Source organism: Pelodiscus sinensis, chromosome 26 (genome assembly GCF_049634645.1).
Source record: "Pelodiscus sinensis isolate JC-2024 chromosome 26, ASM4963464v1, whole genome shotgun sequence".
Classification (NCBI taxonomy): Eukaryota; Metazoa; Chordata; order Testudines; family Trionychidae; genus Pelodiscus; species Pelodiscus sinensis.
Window position 1 is genome coordinate 12,388,332 of NC_134736.1, and position 22,054 is coordinate 12,410,385.

The 22,054-nt window shown below is 49.1% G+C and overlaps 3 protein-coding genes across 16 annotated transcripts; 1 reads left to right on the forward strand and 2 right to left on the reverse strand.

Annotated features, from left to right (window-relative positions):
* Window positions 1-98: 98 nt before the first annotated feature.
* Window positions 99-9,897, reverse strand: RPUSD4 (RNA pseudouridine synthase D4). The gene is made up of 7 exons (XM_075909613.1): window positions 9,680-9,897; window positions 5,885-6,050; window positions 4,748-4,949; window positions 3,812-3,905; window positions 3,504-3,654; window positions 979-1,076; window positions 99-575 (listed from the first exon to the last, which is right to left on the reverse strand). The coding sequence occupies exons 1-7, from the start codon at window positions 9,848-9,850 to the stop codon at window positions 369-371; spliced, it is 1,089 nt and encodes a 362-aa protein (XP_075765728.1). The 5' UTR covers window positions 9,851-9,897; the 3' UTR covers window positions 99-368.
* A 12-nt stretch (window positions 9,898-9,909) lies between these two features.
* Window positions 9,910-19,980, forward strand: HYLS1 (HYLS1 centriolar and ciliogenesis associated). Of its 10 annotated transcripts, none has more exons than XM_075909622.1 (3): window positions 10,161-10,252; window positions 14,337-14,402; window positions 18,502-19,980. In XM_075909622.1, exon 3 carries the CDS (start codon window positions 18,547-18,549, stop codon window positions 19,465-19,467), a length of 921 nt encoding a protein of 306 aa, XP_075765737.1. In that variant the 5' UTR covers window positions 10,161-10,252; window positions 14,337-14,402; window positions 18,502-18,546; the 3' UTR covers window positions 19,468-19,980. The 10 variants fall into 10 exon arrangements, with proteins under 10 accessions (XP_075765738.1, XP_075765733.1, XP_075765730.1 ...); XM_075909616.1 differs by having other exon boundaries at window positions 10,162-10,252; window positions 18,515-19,980; XM_075909621.1 differs by lacking the exon at window positions 14,337-14,402 and adding an exon at window positions 16,984-17,086 and having other exon boundaries at window positions 10,215-10,252; window positions 18,515-19,980.
* On the reverse strand, window positions 12,771-22,050 carry PUS3 (pseudouridine synthase 3). 5 transcript variants are annotated; one of them, XM_025184262.2, is made up of 5 exons: window positions 21,941-22,050; window positions 16,419-16,817; window positions 14,254-14,822; window positions 13,224-13,414; window positions 12,771-13,102 (listed from the first exon to the last, which is right to left on the reverse strand). In XM_025184262.2, exons 2-5 carry the CDS (start codon window positions 16,806-16,808, stop codon window positions 12,771-12,773), a joined length of 1,482 nt encoding a protein of 493 aa, XP_025040047.2. In that variant the 5' UTR covers window positions 16,809-16,817; window positions 21,941-22,050. The 5 variants fall into 5 exon arrangements, with proteins under 5 accessions (XP_025040047.2, XP_025040046.2, XP_025040045.2 ...); XM_025184261.2 differs by having other exon boundaries at window positions 21,698-22,000; XM_025184260.2 differs by lacking the exon at window positions 21,941-22,050 and adding an exon at window positions 21,736-21,912.
* Between the last annotated feature and the right edge of the window lie 4 nt (window positions 22,051-22,054).

Here is a 22,054-nt window from a genome sequence, read left to right on the forward strand (position 1 = left end):
TCATGCTGGCGCCAGCTGACGGCACCACATCGGGGAGCCCCATGGCCCAGACAAGCTGGCTTCTCCCTGGTTACACAAGCCCAGACTGCTCCCGCACAGAACGAGATCAGACCGTTTATTGGTTAGAGAAGTTCCAGACCCAGCCCTGCTCTGCCTCTAACAAACCTCAGCTGGCTGCTGTACTGCTGGCTCTGCCCAGAGCCAGAGCCTCCCTCAGGCAGCTCATGGACCCAGGCCACTCACGCAGGGCAGCACGCTGACACGGTCACCAGTGGGTGTGCTTTCCTGGAGCGGCTGAGGCCACGGACTCCTCCTGGATCTCCAGGCCACAGTCAGATGCCCCACGCAGTCGGTCAGCTCCGCCCTCCTCACTTCTTGGGCACGTCTAGAATCTCCAGCTTCAGCCGCTGCAGCGAGTTTGTGAAGAAGTGGGGTGGCCGGCAGTCCAGCTGCAGCTGCTGGCCCCCGCTGGCTCCTGCGGGCAGGGTGAGCCTGCTGGCGTGCAGGTGGAGCGGGAGGTGACGCACCTTGGCCTGCTCCAAGCCCAGTCTCTTCAGAGTGTTCTCAGGAAGCTTCTGTTCAAAGGAGGAGAGGGATGAGAGTCAGTGCGCAGCTCCAATGCACACCCTGCCAAGCAAGGCAGCGTCCCGGCCCCTGCTGCCAGAGGGCCTCTGTGGCTCCAGCCTTAGAAACGGCCAGAGCCAGACACCAGCAGGGACCTGCCAGGGAGCCTTTGGGCTGAACCCTGATTCACTCAGCGCACGGGCTTAAGACTTAAGCTGACCAGACACCAGGGCCTGAGATCCGCACTGAGGGGATAGCTCCTCTCCCGCCTCACCTACGGTGCAGTATCTGGCTGGTGCAAAGAGGGCCTTCCCCGCCGTGGGGGGGTGCAGAGGGGACACAGGCCCCATAACTCGGCCCGTGTTCCCTGCTGAGACAGTAGCTCCCACTCCCACCCCTGCCCAGCAGCCTTACCTGGGGTGCCAGCTTGCTCCAGTGTGCGTATTTGTGGTCCCCGAGGATCGGGCACCCCAGTCCATAGGCCAGGTGGACACGGAGCTGGTGCTTCACTCCTGTGCAGGCAACAGGAGAGAGAAAAGAACGGTTACTTACCCGTAACTGTTGTTCTTCGAGATGTGTTGCTCATGTCCATTCGAAGTAGGTGTGCGCACCGCGTCTTCCGGAGCGGTTTCCCTAGCGGTACCCGTAGCACCAGCAGGGCGCCCCCTGGAGTGGCACCGCCATGGCGGGGCATACGTACCCCGCCGGCGCTGCCCCACCTCAGCTCCTTCTTGCCGGACACTCTGACGAAGGGGAGGTAGGGTCGGAGTCGAATGGACATGAGCAACACATCTCAAAGAACAACAGTTACAGGTAAGTAACCGTTCTTTTCTTTTTCGAGTGGTTGCTCATGTCCATTCGAAGTAGGTGACTACCAAGCTAACCCCATGGAGGAGGGGTTGGAGCAGTCACACCACCAGAGTCGTGAAGGAAGGTGAACAATAAACAGATTTATTTGAACAATCCAACACTGACAAGGCACCAATTAAGAACAAAGACAACCAGATCTATATATTTACATCACAGATTCGGGGACTGCAGAGCCCACCCTTGCATCCTCCCTGGCCTGCTGAGGTAGCGCATAGTGTGTTGCAAACGTGTGAAGGGAAGACCAGGTGGCTGCCCTGCAAATTTCTGTGATTGGTACCTGGGCACCAAAGCTACCGAGGACGCCTGCGCCCTGGTGGAGTGTGCCTTCACTCTGGGTGGGGTTTTACCAGCCAGTTGATAACATTCCGTGATGCACTGCACCACCCATCTTGGTAGCCTGTGTGTGGAAATAGGCAACCCTTTCACCCTGTCCCCAAACGCAATAAACAATTGTTGTGATTTACGGAACGGCTTGGTCCTATCAATGTAGAACGCCAGCGCCCGCTTGGCGTCCAGGGAGTGCAGGACCCGCTCCTTAGAGGAGGCGTGAGGTTTTGGGGAAAAAAATGGGAGATAAATCTCCTGGGACAGGTGGAATGGTGATACCACTTTCCGGAGGAAGGCTGGATGAGGCCGTAGCCTTACATTGTCATGGGAAAAAACAAGGTAGGGCAGGTCTACTGTTAGCGCCCTTAGTTCTGACACCCTTCGAGCTGATGTAATGGCCACGATGAAAGCAACCTTCAATGAAAGGTGCTGCAGGGAACACGTGGCCAGCGGTTCAAAGGGGGGTAGCATAAGCCTGTGGAGGACCACGTTAAGGTCCCAGGAGGGAAGCGGGGCCCTCACCGAGGGATACCGGTTTTCCAAGCCAGTAAGAAACCTTTCAACCACCGGGTTAGAAAAAAGGGAGACTCCTGCCGTACCTCCCTTCGGCTTCCACGATGAGTACAGCTACAGCGTGCCACGTGTAGCCACGCAGCACGGGGTTCGAACTAGCCAGCATTTAAAAATGGCGCCAGCCGGCTTCATGCAAATGAAGCCCGGGAAATTCAAATCCCAGGCTTCATTTGCAATTACGAATGACTACATTACCCTCGCTAGTTCGAACTAGGGGGGTAGTGTAGACATACCCTGAGTCAGAGGAGAGTGAGACCGGTGCCGAGACCTCGACGCCGACGCATGGTGCCGGTGAGGAGCCTCCCGCGTGGAGGTCGGTGCACTGTGCACCGCAGGCTGTTCCGGCGGCACCAGTTGAAGCGCTGTCTCCATGAGGAGAAGCTTCAGGCGGGAAACCCTTTCTTTTCTGGTACGGGGCTTGAAGGACTTGCAGATCTTATAGGCAATAGCCAGAGGAGCCTCACCCAAGCACTTAAGGCAACTGTTGTGTGGGTCGCTCCTGGGCATAAACTTCCCGCAGTCAGCGCATGTCTTGAACCCTTGCGGCCCTGGCATTCCTTACTCCCAAGGGGGAAGGAACAAAACAAAGAACCTAACTATCTAACTGCAAGAACTATTTACAAACCAATGTGAGAACGGGAACCATTAACTAACTAAGACAGAGATATAGAGACGCTCCAACGACCGTCACTGCGGTAAGAAGGAACTGAGGTGGGGCAGTGCTGGCAGGGGTACTTATGCCCCGCCATGGCGGCACCACTCCAGGGGACGCCCTGCCGGCGCTACGGGTACCGCTAGGGAAAACGCTCCGGAAGACGCGGTGCACGCGGTGCGCACACCTACTTCGAATGGACATGAGCAACCACTCGAAGAAGAACCAGGCATTCAGACTGCTGGAGCACGTCTCTGCTGCTCACCCCGCCTGCCACAGGAGGAGCAGCTGTGGCCCCGCCTGCAGCCCAGTTCTTGGCTGAAGGCTGAAGCAAACGATCCCCAGGAATGCCTGGGCGAACTGCAATCATACCCAGCAGCCAGACTGGAGCGCCAAGCCCTGAGCGCCCGGACACACACAGGCTCAGCCTGAACCATTTCCCTCACTACAGGGACCCCTACCGAGGGGCTCTGGTCGCTAGCACAGCCTAACAAAGCAGGGTCCAAACGAGCCTGACCTGTGATTGGCTTCAGCTCCAGGAGGGAGCAGGAGGCAGAGCTAGCCAGAACACGGTACCGGGTCACCGCGCTGTCGGCATCTCGGTTCTGGCGCACCTTCACCATCTTCCCGTCCTCGGGGGACACTCGGTAGTTCGGTGCCAGTGTCATCTGAAGCACAGGAAGCCCCCAGAAGGAAGATGGAGTCACAAGAAACACACCCTGAGCGCTGGGAGGCAAGGGAAGGATGCTGAGGGCCTGGCTGGAGACTCACAGAGCTAAGCCCTGGTCAGCAGCACTGGGCCTGCCGAGGAGGCAGCTCACTCACCTTATAGTGCGACTGGTGGCTCTGCACTTTCTTCTCCACAATGGGAATATCCACTAGCCCCTCCGAGGGGACCGGGAGCCCCACGCTGATCGCCCTGGCAAGAAAACACCCAGATCAACAGGGCCCACCCCGGGTCTCCCCGGGCAGGGAGCGGTCTCTCTCCTTATCCCATCAGCAATGCTGCAGACACTCTGCTAGAGGAGGCTCTTCAGTGGGACAAATGTGACCAGCACTTCCAGAAAGCAGGGACGTGCCGTTCGTGCCAAATCCCAGAAAGACCTACCAGGACCGCGGGTGCCAGCAGTTACACCTGGGGCTCTGAGCACCAGGAGAATCCCCGTCACCCCTTCCCGGGCTCTGAGCCCAGCTCTCTGCTGGTTGAATGGCAGCAGATGCCCTGCCCACTCAAGCCTTCTCCTCAATATGCCCAGGAGAGGAGAGGAGAGGAGAGGAGAGAAGATCCGCTTCAGCCTGGGGAGCAGGAGATGGAAGATCGTTCTGGCTAAAGCACAGGAAGGAGCACTAGGCTGCCAGGGCCAGCAGCTAACTGCTCAACACCTGATACCCAAGCATAGCGCAGCCAAGCCAGAGCAGTTCTAATGGCTGCTAGGTGAGAGCACATAAGCAGGTGGGTGGGGGCCTTTCCCTGCTCGGCCCCGGGGCAGCGAGAGGCACTTGAGGGCTTTGTGAATGAACTAGCAAGTATCCAGCTTGTTCCCAGTGGGCAGATGCTGCACGAGCTCCACCCCTACAAGGTCTCTAGGGAGGCCAATGGGCTGTGGCCGAGCTCCCCTCTCCTTAGAGAGGGTCCCCTTCAGGCATGGCGAGGAGTCTGTACTGCTACCGCATACCAGGGCCTCAACCTGCTCTGGCAGGACAGAGCTCAGCCCTCCCCATGCTGCAAGCCGCAGGGGAGCTGTATCCTTCTCCCCGTACCAGTAGCACTTCTCCACCTGGCACACTTTGAAGAGGCTCTGGAGCCGATGGGCCGTGTCCTCATCCCGGGCTAGCACCATCACGCCCGTCGTCTCCTTGTCCAGCCGGTGACACAGGTGCAGGGGCTCAGCTTTCATGCCATCCAGCATCTTGGCCAAGATGGACAGCACGTTGGAGATGCAGTTCTGGACACCAGGACCCCCTGGCAATTGGAAGGGAAACAAGACCACAGAAGCAGATTAGAGACCAAGCTCCCAGGGAAGTGGGCTCCTGAGCCAGCAAGGACAGGCTCAGCTGGGGCCCCGTGGAAAGACTTATAGCCATGAGGACACGCGAGAGCCTGCAAGTTCCCCCAGGAAATGACGTCAGAGCTCACCAGGCACCTTGGAGCCAGGCACACTGAGTTCCCCAAGGAAGCCTGACCGGCTGATCTGCCCCCCAACAGAAGATCTCACAAACATGTTCCAAGTCTGACTAAGTGCTTCGGGACACAGACTGTGCCGATCTAGGGTACATCGCCTAGTGCCAGGGTCCTTCAGGTGTGCCCACAGCAAGCTGCAAACTTCCACTTTTCATTTGCAGCACTGCCCGCAGAAATGCAGTCCCCACGAGGTGAGGCTCGAGCAGCTGGGCCAGCTCCTGCTCTCATCCCCATGGCACACCAGGCTGGGAGAGGCTGCCCTACCAGACAATCAGCACCATGGTGAAACATTCCCCTCTCCTCACATGGAGCTGGGCCCCTTAAACCACACATGCGGCTCGGCCCTGGGGACCAGATGCAGGCAGAAAAGCCCCATGGCACCCAGAGATGCCAGACAGAACACTTGTTTGGCTCACTGTATCCCCTGCCCTGCTCCCCATGCAGCTCCCACTGGAGGCTCTCTGTGGCCCAGCTCCACTTCAGGCCTCATTCATGAGCACAGTCTGACCCAGGCTCAATTCAGACCTACAGTGATGGTCGTGGTGATTTCAGCACATGGAGCTCAAATCAGTTAGCCATGTTTAACGTGACATGTGCCCAAGCACTCTGCTAACCAAGAGAAGGCGCCGTCAGGGTAGCAAGCTCTCACAGGAACTAGAATCGGCTGACACACTCCTAGCATTAGCACAGAACAGCCTCCCTGGTCCTTCTCTCACCGTGCACAGGGAGGCCATAGGGTTTGTTAATCACCACAATCTCCTCATTCTGGTACAGGATCCCACGTTTCAGTGCCTTGGCCAGCACGTTGGGGTGAACCCGCTGCAGCTGCTTGCTGAGCTGAGCCAGTTCCTGGACACGCCTCAGAACTGGGTTTTTAGGTTCCTGTGAAGAGAGGAAACGCTCTCAGTGGAGAAGGATGGTCTCAGGTTGAGTAACAGGGATTTAGGAAACCAGGGCGCAATTCGTGACTTGAGACACTGGGCAGTTCACTTAATCTCTCTGCCTCAGTAGCTCCTCACTGCACCATGGTGTCTGAGCAGCTCTCCCACAGTTACTACTGTGATGGGGCTGCAGACACTGCCCAGTGGTCCTACTGCAGCAGCCACCCCACTGGAACATCACCTGGCTGGGCAAGGATTAGGACAACTCCAGTGTGCTCTCAGTGCCTCACCACAACCTGTAGGTTTCATCATCCCTCGATGCAGGCTAAGGATGTAAAAGACTAGTCAACTAACTAGGTGATAAGCATTTGCTCATCGGATAGTATTTTGACTAGTCAATATCCCTCCTCCCCACCCCCATTGCTACCTCTGTAAGATAGATTTGTTGTATTTGTTAAATTTAATGGATTCTGAAATTTCGTAAAAAGTTTTTAACATATTGTAATAAAATGTAACATCTGTCGTGTTAAAAGGGCCAAAAAAATTTCTTAAAGCTCTGTTTTTGCCCACCAGCGAGTATCTCCAAGAACTGAAATATACTTCATCTTACTGAATTTGCGTCATACATTCATGCATAGGTGCGAGTCTCTGAGAAAAACTGCACAGGTGTTAATAATCCCGAAGAGAGAAATACAGTAGTATCCACCGTAATCTGTGTTATTTCACTTACAATTAAATTCAAAACGTGTATAGCATCACACATGTATTTGGCCAGGTGCAGCATTGTCGAGCCATGCAGAAAACTCATTATATTCAGCTTGCATATTGGCTGCTCCATCAGTAGAGTTACTAATACATTTTCTTACATCGATATTCAGGTTTTTAAAGCATTGCAAACTAAATCACACAATGCATTTCCAGTGGTTGATGTACAGTTGGCTACCGCCACTAAACGCTCATGGATAGTATTTGTCACGTATCTTATAACAATCGAACCTTGATCGTGAACATTAATATCCTGTGTTGTATCTATTTGTATACTGAACATTTCTGCATCTCTAATTTCATCACCTAGCATTTTCTTTAAGGTGAGTGTGATGGAATCAATAACTGCATTTGCAGTTGTTTTGGACAACAACATCTGCACATTTCCTCGACCCTTTTTATTCACATTTGTGTCATGACGTTCTTTGCTTTTTTCCTACTACCTCATCAATAAGTACTTTTAATATTGGATCAAATTTACTAATAAGTAAAAGTAACTCCAAGAAGTTACCGTGATCAACATTTTTGTTGAGTAATGTATATGCTGCCTTATTTGCACTTCCTCTGTAGCTGAGCCCTCACTTTCCAATTAGTTTTATCGTTTCAAATATCCTTTGCATAATTTGACAATTGCATTGCGAGTTTTCAAATTTCTTTCTTGTAAATAAACTTAACAGATCTCTTTTGTTAGTTTTTAAAATACATGCTTCAGTAGAATTTGCATGAAGTGCAGACATTTCATGTTCTAAGATTCTTTGGTAAATGTGTTTAATGTGATTTACATCGAATCCAGTGATGAATGTAGAATTATCCGAATCGTTGCTAAATGCAAGGCAAAAAAAACAAAATACATTTTCTATTTCAGTATTATACGTCAACCAATGTCAACTTAAACCATCTTGTCAAAAATAAATCTTTTTGTAATTTACTTTTTCATTTAAATTGGGTTGTTCTGGATGAAACTTGAGAAAATTATTTAGATTTTCTTGTTTTGGTCGTAAGAAATACTTTCGGATTCATTATCCCCATATTCATTTGAGGAAGAGGTCGACAGCGCAACAGAAACAAAATCATCAGTAAAAGCGACGAGGAGTCCTGTGGCACCTTATAGACTAACTGAAGTGTAGGAGCATAAGCTTTCGTGGGCAACGACCCACTTCGTCAGATGCATGCATCTGACGAAGTGGGTCTTTGCCCACGAAAGCTTATGCTCCTACACTTCAGTTAGTCTATAAGGTGCCACAGGACTCCTCGTCGCTTTTGCAGATTCAGACTAACACGGCTACCCCTCTAATACCTAAAATCATCAGTAGTAAAGGATGTAAATTCAACAATTGTTCGGGTTCGAGAATGGAATTATCAGGAGATTCTGAAGTTGATGGAATGGCGGGAATAACTTTGAGAGTAGAGTCTGAATTCTTATTTATCAGTGATGGCAACGCAAAACATGAAGATTGTGCAGATATAGTGGTAGAATCGAACGTTTGTGTCTCATCAAACTGAGAAGTACCAGTACCAACGATGTGTGTAGCAAAACTTACATTCAGTGATGGCGACAGGGAAGACTGGCCAGCCACAATGGAAGAAGCATCTGACTGAGAAGTGGTTTTCGAAAATATGTCCGTTAATTTTACATTTTTTCACTTCGGCTTGTAAGATTGCCTGTTTCTTCTTTTTTAACTTCTCCCAACCATCTTGCACTTTTCTTTTTCACATATTTTAAATTATTTTTGTTGTACTTATCTTATATACTACTATAATTTTTCTTGTAAAGAACACCAGGTCGACAGGAACGGTAGTGAAGTTTGCGGTGGCTGCAAAGGACGTCAACAGACCCACAACTGGAACCGGAACTACGTACAAGCACCAACTGATATTATCAACAACAACCGTGTACAGTGACGTCATACACTGCGCCACACCGCAAGGCTCGCGGAATGTATGGACAGCAACAACTACAATATGCATGCACCTCGGCACTTACTCATTCAACCACTGTGTACGCTTAGAAGCATTACAGTGAATATTACAGTTATGGTGACCATATTTTCTGAACCAAAATTACGGTTACATTAGCCACACTCCTGACCCCTTGTTAACCACACCTCTGCCGGTAACACTCTTGGGGTCAAGACGAACACACGACCAAAAGTAAAAGGTGTCATGTGACACCCCCCCCCCCCAAGGACTTTTCTCACCATTCTCCTACCAAAAGGAATGAGTTTGACCCCCACCAAACCCCCCCTCATGCAACTATCCTGCAATTACATTAAGCCAATGTGTGTCACGTTAACTTGGCGGGGGGGGGGGGGGGGCGTGGAGAGGCTGGGGGAAGTATTCCCTCTAAGAGTTTCCTCCCATTAGCAGAATTAATTTTGTGTTGTGCACCAGTACCGAGTTCATGGGGCTTGTTTGGATGTGCCCCTGTGGCACCGACGTTATTAATAAATGAGGGTTCGAACTAGGGTGGTTAATGTAGGCAATCGAAGTTGCAAATGAAGCCTGGGATTTAAATGGACATGATGCTGCAGGGCAGGGGGCTGCCATCGTCCGCCTGGGGCTCAGAACCGGCGGCAGCAGCGCTGGCTCCGCCCTGTAGAAGCACCGAGCGGTGGGATTGGGCACTGAGAGCACGGCCCCCCCCCGAAGTGCCCCACGTGCAGCCCGAGACCCGCCCTCGCAGGGCATGCCGGGAGCCGCGGCCCCAGAGGACTGCCCGCCGCAGGGCATGCCGGGAGCCGCGGCCCCAGAGGACTGCCCGCCGCAGGGCATGCCGGGAGCCGCGGCCCCAGAGGACTGCCCGCCGCAGGGCATGCCGGGAGCCGCGGCCCCAGAGGAACCCGCTGCAGCGCGCGCATCACTCGCCTGCGGTTCCTGTTCCTGTTCCTGCCTCTTCCGGGCCCGGAGCTTGCCCGCGAGCTCCTCGGCTGTGAGCGCGGCTGCCGCGCCCTGGGGGCCGGCGAAGGCCCGGAAGCTCCGGTTCAGGGCAGGGGCAGGGCCCCAGAGGCACAGCCGGACGCTGCCCAACGCCGCCATCGTTCCGGAGCTGCCGGAAGAGGAGGGGCCGAGCCACGTGCCCCCTCCCGCGCTGCCGGCGCGCCAATGAGGCGCCGAATCAGGAGAGGACGTGCGTGAGGTTTCCGGGAGACTGCCCAATGGGATGAGCTAAGGGGCGGGGTTACAGAGAACGGCTCGCTAGCGCTCACGGGATGCCAGCCTTGTGGCCAATGGGAGGCGAGAAGGCCGAGCCAGCCCTGAGGCGAGGCGCCCAATGACAACCACGGTAGGCGGACTTTAGCGCTGGACGATCCAATAGGCGCGCTGGATTTGGCAGCTTGGGGGAAAGTCCCGCCCCGTGATTTAAACGGCGGCGTAGGCGGCCGTTGGGATCGGACAGGAGCCGGTAACGGTCGCTGCGCGAGCACGGGCCCAGGACAGGTAACAGAGGCGCCAAGGAAAGGCTCTCGGCCCGGCCGCGCGGAGTCGGGGCCGCTTTGTGCCGCTGCGCTTCTCGCCTGCGTGCGGTCGGCCGGCCTCTAGCTGGGGCCGCGGCAAGGGCAGGGCTGACCCAGGGGGGCAGAGGTCACAGCTCAGGGACCATAGTCGGGGGGGGGACACAAACGAGAAGTCAAGTCCAAACCCTCACGGCCCCGGCCCCCTGCTGAGGAGAAAGACGCCCCCTGCATTCCCTTCGCACCCAGCCATGGGGGAGGGGCTGTGCTCGGAGAGGGGGCGCTTCACTCTCCGTGGGGTGGCTGGAGCACGAGTGGGTGCTCCCCTTGCTGGGGCAGGGAAGAGCTCTAAGCCTTGGTGGCTAGATCCAAGCAAGCCTGGGCTCCCCTGTGGCCCTCAGCCCTTAGGTTCCCCACCCCCACATAGTCCTACCAATTGCAATGGTTGTGTGTAAAAAAGCAAAGCAGATGCAAAACTGCTTACACGATTGGTGCCTAAGTTTGTTTCAAGACTACTGAGTTGAAGGCCTGCATGAGGTACCTTCCCCATACTGAGGGCTGTACGTATCATTAGTTATTAGTGCTCCTTTGGTAGTGTGGGCAGAACTTCCTCTAGAGTTCATACATTTCGGCTACGTCTACACTGGCACCCTTTTCCGGAAATGCTTAAAACGGAACAGTTTTCCGTTATAAGTATTTCCGGAAAAAGCGCATCTACATTAGCAGGATGCTTTTCCAGAAAAGCACTTTTGCAGGAAAAGAATCCGTGCCAATGTAGATGCACTTTTCCGCAAAAAAGCCCCGATTGTCATTTTCGCGATTGGGGCTTTTTTGCGGATAAGTATTTCCGGAAAAAGTGCTTTTCTGGAAAAGCATCCTGCTAATGTAGATGCACTTTTTCCGGAAAAGAATCCGTGCCAATGTAGACGCACTTTTCCGCAAAAAAGCCCCGATCGTCATTTTCGCGATCGGGGCTTTTTTGCGGAAAAGAAATCTGTGCTGTCTACACTGGCCCTTTTCCGGAAAAGGACTTTTGCCTGAACGGGAGCAGCATAGTTTTTCCAGAAAAGCACTGATGATTTTACAGTAGATTGTCAGTGCTTTTCTGGAAATTCAAGGGGCCAGTGTAGACAGCTGGCAAGTTATTCCGGAAAAGCGGCTGATTTTCCGGAATAAGTGGCCAGCGTAGAGACGGCCTTCTAGTGTAACTTTGTGAGTTATCTAAAATTGTAATGTAAGTATAATGTTAAATGTTCATGTTTGCTTCAGAGCAAGCCAAGGGGTGGGGTGGGAGGGAAAGCATGTAGAAAACCAGTAAAATATGACAAATTAGTCAACTTTTTGTTTAAAACTGAAAACTGTTTAATCTGATTCAGAATTAAGACATGGGGCATGTCAGGCTGCAGCATTGTATCATCATCTTTTAATTCTTCTCTCGCAGTATAGACTCTTCCTTTCAAAAATAGTGTCTCCAGCCTTCTCTGCTGTCCACCCACCAAAGTCTTTGATTGGGACAAGTGTTTCAACTGAAGTCATATCCTATGTTTCCAGAGAGCTGATTTCAAACATGATTATTTTATTTAACTTCCCTTCAAGCTTTCTTGCTCCCTAATTACCTCTAGGCACCTTGAAAATGTCAGCATGAAGACTCCATTATCAGCACTGTTACCTAAAGCATTTATACTTTCACTGACCTTTGGTACTAATTATATTTCCTTCCTCAAATAAATACAGTCTGCAAAAATGGAGAGGGAATCTACAAAATCCATGGGTTCCTCCAAAGCACTTATGCATCCTTATACCCACCATATTTCCCACTTGTGGGCACTACCCATCAAATGCATCTAGGTGGTACACAGGACAGGCAGCACTTTACCCAGAAACCTGGCTGGAAATGGTCCCTGACCAAGGTGATTGAAGGAGTAGCTGATTCTCTCAGCTACTCCTTCAATGTGCAAAAAGGAGAAAAAGCGCAGCACAAAAGGGCTGAAGAAAATTGAGGGATGAGGAAATAACAGTGGTTCTCACACCAGTGCTCTACACTAATGAACAGTGTAGTCTAGAAATAAGCTAGCAGCTTACCCCCTCTGAGTAGGGGTTTTCACTTTCCAATCTGGATCACGCTAATATGACCACTGCTTCTCACTCTCTCCCATTCAGTCACATGATATGTGGCAAATACAGCAATTGCTTGCATGTTATAGTAAGATTAGCTACTTTTAATTCGTTTTAGCAGCTGGTTAAAAAGAGGCAAAACAAATACCTTATTCCCAGCATATGTTCCATGGACCTGTGTAAGAACCTCTGCACTGTCAGAATAGTTTTCTCTACAGCCTCCCAGAAACTAAAAGAATAAAGGTACAATTCTGCACCTTTAATAGGAGTCTTCTCCTCTGTACCCCATCCCCCCCACCATCAATGTTTCTTTTCTTAAAATCCTAGGGGACCACATTTACCCCATCTCTGAAAGATGGTCCTGCTTCTGCCCCCCAGCTAGCAATGTCTCAATTGGAGCTCTCAGCCCTTGTGTCCACACAAACTCGCTTGGCAGCTTGTCCTGGAGCCACACTATCTTTTTCTGCAGAGTCACTGTGGCCTCTCTTAGTTTCTATGTGCTCCTCTTTGTCTGTTCCAGTTTCTTTCTCTCTGCAGTGAGGCAGCTCAATACGTCCCCTGCGCACAAAATGATTGATCCGGGACTCCAAACCTTCACACTTGGGACGAGCCAACAAAGGTTTATAAGTGCGGGCTTTCACCCCCTCAATGAAACTGCTGACCTGGTTACAGACTGGGGGCTTCATCTCTCTCCAGGGCACCATTCTGTTCTTCTCTGGGCCTGTAACATACACAAGTTAGATGTGAGAATCTTTCAAAGAATGCAGATTCATTTCAGGAATTAGTCTTTTTCCCTACAAGACTTTAATTTGTTAGAACAAATCTCAGAACAATTTTCCTACCTGTCCCTGTGGATATGGCAGCAGACTCTAGCCCCTGTAGCATGTTATATAATATGTGAGTTTTGACTGCATGATTAGCCCAGAGTTGCTGCAGGTGAGTAACATTGAACTCCTGAACTTCTCGGTCATAGAGCCATTGGATGTTATCAAACTCGCAGTCATACAGAACCAGAGGAAATTCCACTGCCATGCTGCAGAGAAGAAAGGAAATTTTACCTAACTAGGCACAGTAAGCAAGAAGTTAAATCAGCCATGGCCAATCTGAGGCTTGCGAGCCGCATGCGGCTCTTCTCTCCCCCCTCCCCCCAGTGCAGCTCGCAAAGTCCCCCCTGTGGCTTGTAAGCTGCCCCCGTGCACCCCCAAAACGGTCCGGTCCTCCTGGCTCCCTGTGCTGACCTGGGCAGGGGAGCCGTCGGGTGCAGCCATGAAAGATGCAGAATTAAAGATGGCGGCAGGAGCCTCCTGTGGCCAAAAAGCCTCAAAATGCGTTTAAGTGTTTTCTTAAAGGGGCAGAGCTTTTTTTGCATGACCAAATGTGACCGGGGGGCTCCTTTTAAAGGGGCTATCGTTTTATTTTAGCTCAACTCTTCGTGCTGGATCCATGGCTATCTTGGCTCTTTGACCAGAATGGGTTGGCCACCCCTGGACTAGCTCATTGCTATCCTGCATAAGAACTGTCAAGTCAGCAGCTCATTGAGCCTATGAGCAATGTTTACATTTTTTACTAGGTCCAAAGGAATAAGACCTAGCCATAATTTCATGTTCCTTGCCTGAAATACCAAAGCTTACACACTGAGGCAACAGGGAAAAGTAGCTTCTCAAGGGCATGTTTTGAAGTTCAAGAGGGTATGTTAACTGGCAGCCACTAGAGGCACTGTCTTCCAGATTACTCTAGGCCTGATAGCAATCAGCTGCATGGATGTTGTTAGGAAGTGTGGCAACAGCACTTATAGCACTAGATTCAGAAACAGGGACTAACACATGTAAACTCTCTGAAGTGAAATTCTGAGGCTGTTTTAGTAATTCTTGCCTGTATTGTGGTTTTTGAGGATTCTTCTCTACATCCAATAGCTCATCAATAATCTCTGGCTTTTCCCTCCTCTGCCCAATTAGGAAGAGGATTGCCATCATGCAACGGACTTGATGATAGAGGAATGCCTGGCCTGTCACTTCAAACTGGTACAGTTGGAAAGGGTCCTGTAGCCCAGTTTCCCCTCCTCTATCCACTAGCTGCACCTGTGCTGTGAGAATAGTCCTTTGGAAATTTGTTACACCATTGGCTACATCCATCTTGCACAAGTTACGGAAGTCATGGGTCCCCACGTATTTTTGTGCTGCAGCATCCATAAGAGTCACGTCCAAATCTGCACGTGGGAAAAAATAACGATAGGTCCTCTTGAGGCAGCTGAATCTAGCACTGAAGCTGGGCTCTACAGGGGCCCAGGCCAATACACGTATATCAGGAGGGAGCACCCGATTTAGGATATGGGTGTAACGGATTTCGTTGGCAGAACTACTAGTTTTGTCTTTCAAGCCACTCTCATGACCATTCACTTTCTTTCCCTCTGAAAGGTCTGAGCGAAGATCCAGGGAGATCACCTGTAGGATTGGAAAAAGGGGATTACATTCTGACTCCCTCAGGATAGGCAAAGCAATCTTCTAATGACTGTTTTAAAATAAAAAAAAGTCAAGACCTCTGGAAGAGCTGCATCTTCTGGTCTGTTTAATATCTAGACCTAGATGTAATTCCTTACTGAAGTGTAAATTTGCAGCTGCTGGAGGTGGTTGGAGGGAGCTAAGTTTGCTGCACTGTTATTAAATTGGTGATAGACTAACAGCCTTGGATATCCTAGTAGCTATATATTCCATGGGTTATCTTGGAATGCATTCAACCTTGACCTGGAGGAAACATGGTCACAGATGACAACTCAGTCCCCATGGCAAACTCACTCCTTAACATCAACAAGGGTGCCAATTTGTAGCATTTTACACAGTTACTGGTGTCAGATCCAATTTATTGATAGATCATAGCTCATCTATATACAAACAACTGCTTTTGACCCTTAGAGAGTTTGAGTTCAGACCACTGAAAGCAGCAAGGCTTTTATCCATTAACACATTAACTCCTGTGTTCTGACTGAAGTGTACATTGGGACTAAAGGTTTGTGTAAACACAGTTGTATAGTTAACTATACTATGTCCTCCTGGCATTGATGTAATCATATTGGAATAAAGATGCCTACTCACCTTTTCTACCAGAATAGCTATTCTGCCTCCCCCTAGGGCTTATGCCATGTTTACTAGTTAGAGAGATGTGGGTTTTTTTACCTGACCAATGTAGTTATCCAGTACAAAAGTGGAATGTAGACATGATTTACGTCAACTGGAGACAACTCTGATTACTTTCAAGAGGGCTTTTTTTAAAACAAGAATTTTACCAAATCAACATGGTTAGGACATCATGGTTTAGACAAGTGTAGCACTTTACTAAAGGGCTCATTTACATAAGTAAATATCAGAGAATAATTCTGCCATAACTCCCTGTTGGACACCCTCCACAATAAGAGTGTCTTTGTGCTGAATGTATGTCCATGCAGGGAGTTAGTGTGGAAGAACAGATGAGGGGGCACGCGCGCAGGTCAGTGGTTTGAGCATTGGCCTGCTAAACCCAGCATTGTGCGTTCAATCCTTGAGGGGGCCATTTAAGGATCTGGGGCAAATCTGTCAGGGATGGTACTTGGTCCTGCCGTGAGGGCAGGGGACTGGACTCAATGACCTCTTAAGATCCCTTCCAGTTCTGAGATATACCTAACACTGCACTTTAAAGTCATACCCTCACTTATTTCACAATAGTTTTCCCATGTAGACAAGCCCTAAATTTCTTCCATCATCATGTCCATTGTGAACTGCTGACCAATTGCATTGCTGAGCACAAAAACTATGGGCTGTCTCTGCTGAGTGTCCTTTTACACACTAGAAACACTTCTTACCATGTTCATTTTCACATCAGAGGGAAAAACTAGTATCTTTTTAAATGTTAGGCCACTGTTTTATCTCCATGCTTGACAGTGCCTTTGTCAAAGCCAGCTAACCTATCCTAAAAGACTTTACACCCCACCACCTACATTTCATAGTATAATTAAGACAATCACTTCTCTGCAAGAGTGGGGAGAACTTGCAGCCAGGGGTACTGACCTGTCCAAATGCACTGACCCCCTTGTCTGTTCGTCCACAGCGATGATAATTGGAAGTTTGCCTGTTGTCTACTAGCCGGGTCTTGCTTAGTGCCTCAAACAGTTTCTCTTCAATGGTGTTGTTAGTGTTCTCCTGGCTGGCAAAGCCCTGGTATCCCCAACCCAGGTAGGCAATCTTCAGTGCCACATGCTTCCTGTCATAGGCACTAAAATCAAATGGCCGTTGCTGGCGTTTCTTAGTTCTCCCCAATGCTGAAGGACTGCTTTTTAGTTCAGGACCCTCCTTGCCTTCCAGGAGTTTCTCCTGCAGTCTCTTCACTTCTGCCTCCAGTTCCTGCACCCTCTTCAGTAGTCCCTCTTCTTGATCTTTCTCCACACCCAGTTCTGCCATAGTGAGTTTCTGTGAAATTCAGAGGTGGGAAATGTTATTAGTGCCTCAGCAGCTGCAGAAAGATTAATGAAATAAGCAAATCTGAGTGATTCTTTACTTCCTTTTAGAGTTTAGAAATTAGAGCTGTAAAATCCCATTTAATTGGGTAACCAGTTTAACTCTTAAATCCATACAGAGCTGTCAAGCAAGCAATCCTCATTTCTGTCAGCTGCCACTCTACTAGCATCAACATGTGAGGAGCTTGCTAATTAGGGATGTGAACAGCAATGAGTTACCTGGTAAGCATCACCCTTACTAAGTGATGGTTACCAGCAATCTGTTAACTGGCAGCCCTAAAGGCTGTTCTGGCTGGGCAGGACCCACCTCCTGAAGGATTCCGCTTAATTTAATAGTTAATCATTACATTTAACCAGTTAACTGATTAAGTGGGATTTTACATCTCTATTGCTACTGCTATTATTAGTCTTACAGACCCATCTGTTGTAATTTTTTTTAATTTTTTTAACTGATTCTTTGACACGAGTAGACCAAAGCTGTGTAATGAATTTGGTGCCTAATCACTATTAGAGTTATGAATTAGGTATCCGAATCCCCAAGTTGACTGAAAATCTCAGTCTAAATGTTCGCCTTCTTGGCCCCTACTATAGATTAAGGATATAAGCAACTTACTACCCAATAAGCAAATGTTTATCATCTCTGTGGGGGGCAGGGGAGGCACAGGGCAGTGGGGAAACCGTGTGAGCAGGGAATGAAACAGTCCCACCGCCACTTCTTTCCCTTTGGAATGTACAAGAGCCACCTGCAACTCTTATACATTTCAAAGAGGAGAACCTGTGCCAGCAGGAACTGCTTTGCTCCCTTCTGGCTTGGGTTCCCGCTGCCTCTCTCTCTGAAATGTACAGGAGATGCTGTGGCTCCTGTACACTTCAGAGGAAGAGAGGCAGAGGGAACCACTGTTTCTCCCTTTGAAATATGAGCCGTGCGCAGCTCTTGTACACTTCAATGGGAGACGCACAGTGGGATAGCAAGTGCCCCCCCCCCATCAACTAATTGAGTAGTTGATGGAAATTCTATTGACTACTCGATTATCTGATTAACTGAAATGCAACATCCCTACTGTGGACTATCACAATGTATGCAATTCAACAACAATCGCCCTTTCATAAGACTCTGGTATATAGATGAGGACCCAGGGGTGGGCCTTTCCACTAACTGTACTAATCAGGCAAAAATCACACCAGAAAATGTGACTAATGCTTTCCCCCAGTTTAGACAAAACCAAACAATCTTATTCTGCCTCATACTTAGCTTATTACCTCAGTAACTGTCCCTTGTGCAAAGATAACTAATCCCTATCACTTAACCCCTTCGCTGTTCAGATACCACTGCAAATTCTTTTATTGCACAATTCTAACATTGGCTTCAAAAGGTACATTGGGGCATGAGACTGCACTGTATGCTGTTTGTATGGGCCTGGCATAAAAGCATCTGTAGCGAAGTATTCTAAATGAAGGATTAATGTGTGAGTCCATAAAGGATTCTGATTGCACTGCTCTTTAGTTTCACTAGCTCTTACTCATTAAATTCCCTTTTAACATTCAGATAATCACTAGTACATGGTCTAGGATCTTATTTTAATGTTTAAGTATGTTTTGTATCTGTCACTTAAGATGTACTAAGAACTTATTTACAGTTTATTCTTGCAGAATGAGACAATAAGTCCAGCCCAGGTGAAATCATGGAGGCACTAGCAGGACCAGATCAGTACAGATGGGCCACTATGAACCATAAAGAGAGGCTGGCAGCAGCTGCTATGGCCTTTACTCAATTTTGTGCAGAACACGGAGATGGAGATACCCTGAGAAGAACCCATGCGCCAACCCAGTATGACCCTTACACTAAAGCATCAGTGGCTTCTGGGATCAGGCCATCTCTTCATTTATTGATGCAGCACCACCAGGCAGAACACAGTGTGCAACCAGAGACTCTCTCAGAGGGTCTTAGAGGAATGAGGAAGCCAGTAATGAAGAGGAAAGTTCTGAGGCGGATGCCAGATGGAGAGGTACATGTGTCTGATGAGTCAGTCATCAGCGAACCAGAAACCAGTGCTGAAAGCGACCCTGAGATCTCAGACCTACAACAGAGATTGCTCCATTTACACCCCCAGCAGGAAGACACTGCATCAGAGGTAGAAAGTGAGCCAATCCACAATTCCCATGGAAAGCTTTACTTGGATCTTCCTCCTCGCAGTGGCTCTCATGGAGATCCGCCATTTCTTCCTAGGGAATGCCACAGTCGGGGTTCTCCAGTTTATGAACAAGACTTGATTATGACTGGCCAATCAAAATCCTTCATTCCTCCAAGATTAGAGCAGCAAGGTCGTAATCGTGGTAAGATTGACCGAGTGGCCCGCTACTTTGAGTATAAGCGGGACTGGGAGTCATTCCGGATACCAGGGGAGGATCAAAGGAAAGAATTACGTTGGGGCATCCGGGAACAAATGTTCTACAAGCCTGACCTCCCAGCCAGGTCTCAACACGTCTATGTCCCCAACAACTATCTGGTGCCAACAGAAAAGAAGAGATCTGCCCTGCGCTGGGGGATACGCTGTGACCTGGCAAATGGCCTCATTCCCAGGAAGAACTCCTTTTCTTCATAGTTATCTAGAGTCTCTTCAACCTCCATCCACAGAACTCTCCATCCCTTAGTGCCAATCAAAGATCTGCCTGCTCTGCGCAGGAATAGTGCATCATATTTAGCTATTTGTTCCTTCTAGAGATCCTGAATATATCAAGTTGACTCTATGATCTCCTTTGTGCTTCTAGACAAAGAAGGTTGATTATGGTAGAAAACAGCTTTACCTGGCCAGCTTCCTGAATATTTGCATTGGAATGTCAGTTGCATGCCACTTATCTTTCTATTAGCAAAATCCAAAGAGCTTATCTTTGAAGACACTATTGAGCAGCTTCTGATACAAAGTGGATATAATGTAAACAGTCAACCTACTGGAATCTTCTGTGCTCAGGGGAATAACCAATATCACCAATTGTATATTTTTTGCCTTTTATTTGCACTGGCTCCTGTGGATGAATTGCGGTTGTGCTACTGATGGTGTTTTATTTATGGCTTCTGAGTGACAGATACATTTCTTCTAATAAAGTATGTGAAAAGATCTGCTGGAGTTCTTTGGATTAATTCGCTTAAGACAGAACTTTCCTAACCAGTTTAAAGCAAGAACCTAGTCAATGCCTGTACATATTCCTAATGTCAATCAAGTTGCCTTTTCCTAATATCACTTTAAATATAAGGTAAAAAAGCCTACTTTGCATGATGTACTTATCCAGCCATCATGACATTTTGAATATAAGGGGTAAACTATTTTTAGGCTTTAAGATTACAAAAAAATATAAGCCATGAGACACAGAATATAAGAACGACCACACTGGGTCAGACTAAAGGTCTGCCGACAGTGGCCAGTACCAGAGGGAACAATCACAACAAGTAATCCTCACATAATCCCTTCCCTGTCACCCACTTTCAGAGAAACAGAGGCTAGGGATACCACTCCTATCCATCCTGGCCAATAGCCATTGATGGACCTAAATTTCATTAATCTATCTAGCTCTTTTTTGAACCCTGTTAAAGTTCTAGCCTTCACCATGTCCTCTAGCAAGGAGTTCCATAGGTAGCGGATACAGAAATATCATTGTCTTCAATAGTGTGAATTCTGGAGTCTGCCAATAAGAATCAGAGTTGAGGATACTTAGGTGTAGCTCTGTGCAGCCAAATGCATAATTATATAGGCACAAATGACCAAATAAAGGCCAAAAAGTCAAAGTGTTCTGTAGCATTCCTTCCTTCCACCCCCCCAAGGTAGGGTGGTCATACATCACCATTTTATAGGGAGTCCAATAGTCAAGGTTTTTGTCTTTTATAGGCATCTATTGCACCCTCCTTGGTCCACATTTTTCACTCCTGCTATCTGGCCACTTTACCCCAAGTTATGCATAAATTCAACATTGTGCTCATGGTCTAGTAAAGGGTCAGGTAAGTTCCTGTATAAAGTTCAATTACAGACAGGCCTTATTCTCCACTTGATTTTCATACAAGCCTCTCATTGCAATTAATGATCTATGCACTGGGTGGAGTCTTCAGTTCTAACATTGTAGCCAATATCTATAGATTTTAACAAGAAAGGTTACCCAGCTGTCTCTGAAGATGAGTTTTCTATCACCTGGTTCTTCCCTTTCCTTACCTTGAATTCACTCTAATTTTAGCTCTAATGGCACACAATTACAACCAAGTCTCAGCTCTCCCTGCCTGTTTCAGATTAGATTCCTAGTCCACTCTGCAAGACATGAATAGTTTTAGCAGTGATGATAGTGAATACACTCCCTGCTGTTTTGACTTGCTAACTGGTCAGCTTGGCACGTCTTCTAATAGGCTGACACTCAGTATGACTATACAGTTCCTGGGAAGTGAACCTTACATCTTCTGTGAAGCTTTTCTATTGGATTCTGCCACTCGAAGTTGCTAAGGCACTTTCTGCAAATGCATTTGCCCTGGCGTCCTTAGTCAGCCCAGTACCAGATTTTTTTCTCTGCCTATACAACTCTTAAGGCTCCTCCTGGATGGAAGGGGTTAGGCGTTCCATAGATTATTCCACTGCATAAGATGCAGCTATCCAAGACTCTGAGGAACAGCATGGTTCACAGGATAGGACAAAGTGATGAAAAACTAGGTCTTGGGCCTAGCGCTGCCATTGACTGGCATATGGCTTTGGGCCTCAGTTTCCCATTTTGTAAGAGGGCTTGTGAGGGTCACCCAGGGAAAACTCACTGCTACAAATAAGGTGCATCCCCAATGTGCTACACTCAAGAAGTCCCCACCTAGGCTAGCAAAGAGCTCGCTTTCCTCCGCCTCCTACCGTGACAGCAAAGACCTCTGGGCCCGCAGCCCCGCCGCCTTGTTCCAGCCGCGCCGGGGTGGTGTCCTCGGACGGGGGAAGTCGCTCCCTGCTGCGCCCGGGCCCCGCTACAGGAGGCCGGGGGAGCGAAGCTGGGCCCGTGTGCTCGATGCTCCCCCGTTGGGGGCGCCGCAAACTCTAAAGGACACCCGGCCTGCGCACCTACCTAGGCCGCGCCCGGCTCCAACCCCGCCGCGTGTGCTTACTTCTGCCTCCCCGCCGGAAATGACCTCACCTCCTCCGCTGCGGGAGGATGCCGGGAAATGTAGTTCTGAGCAAC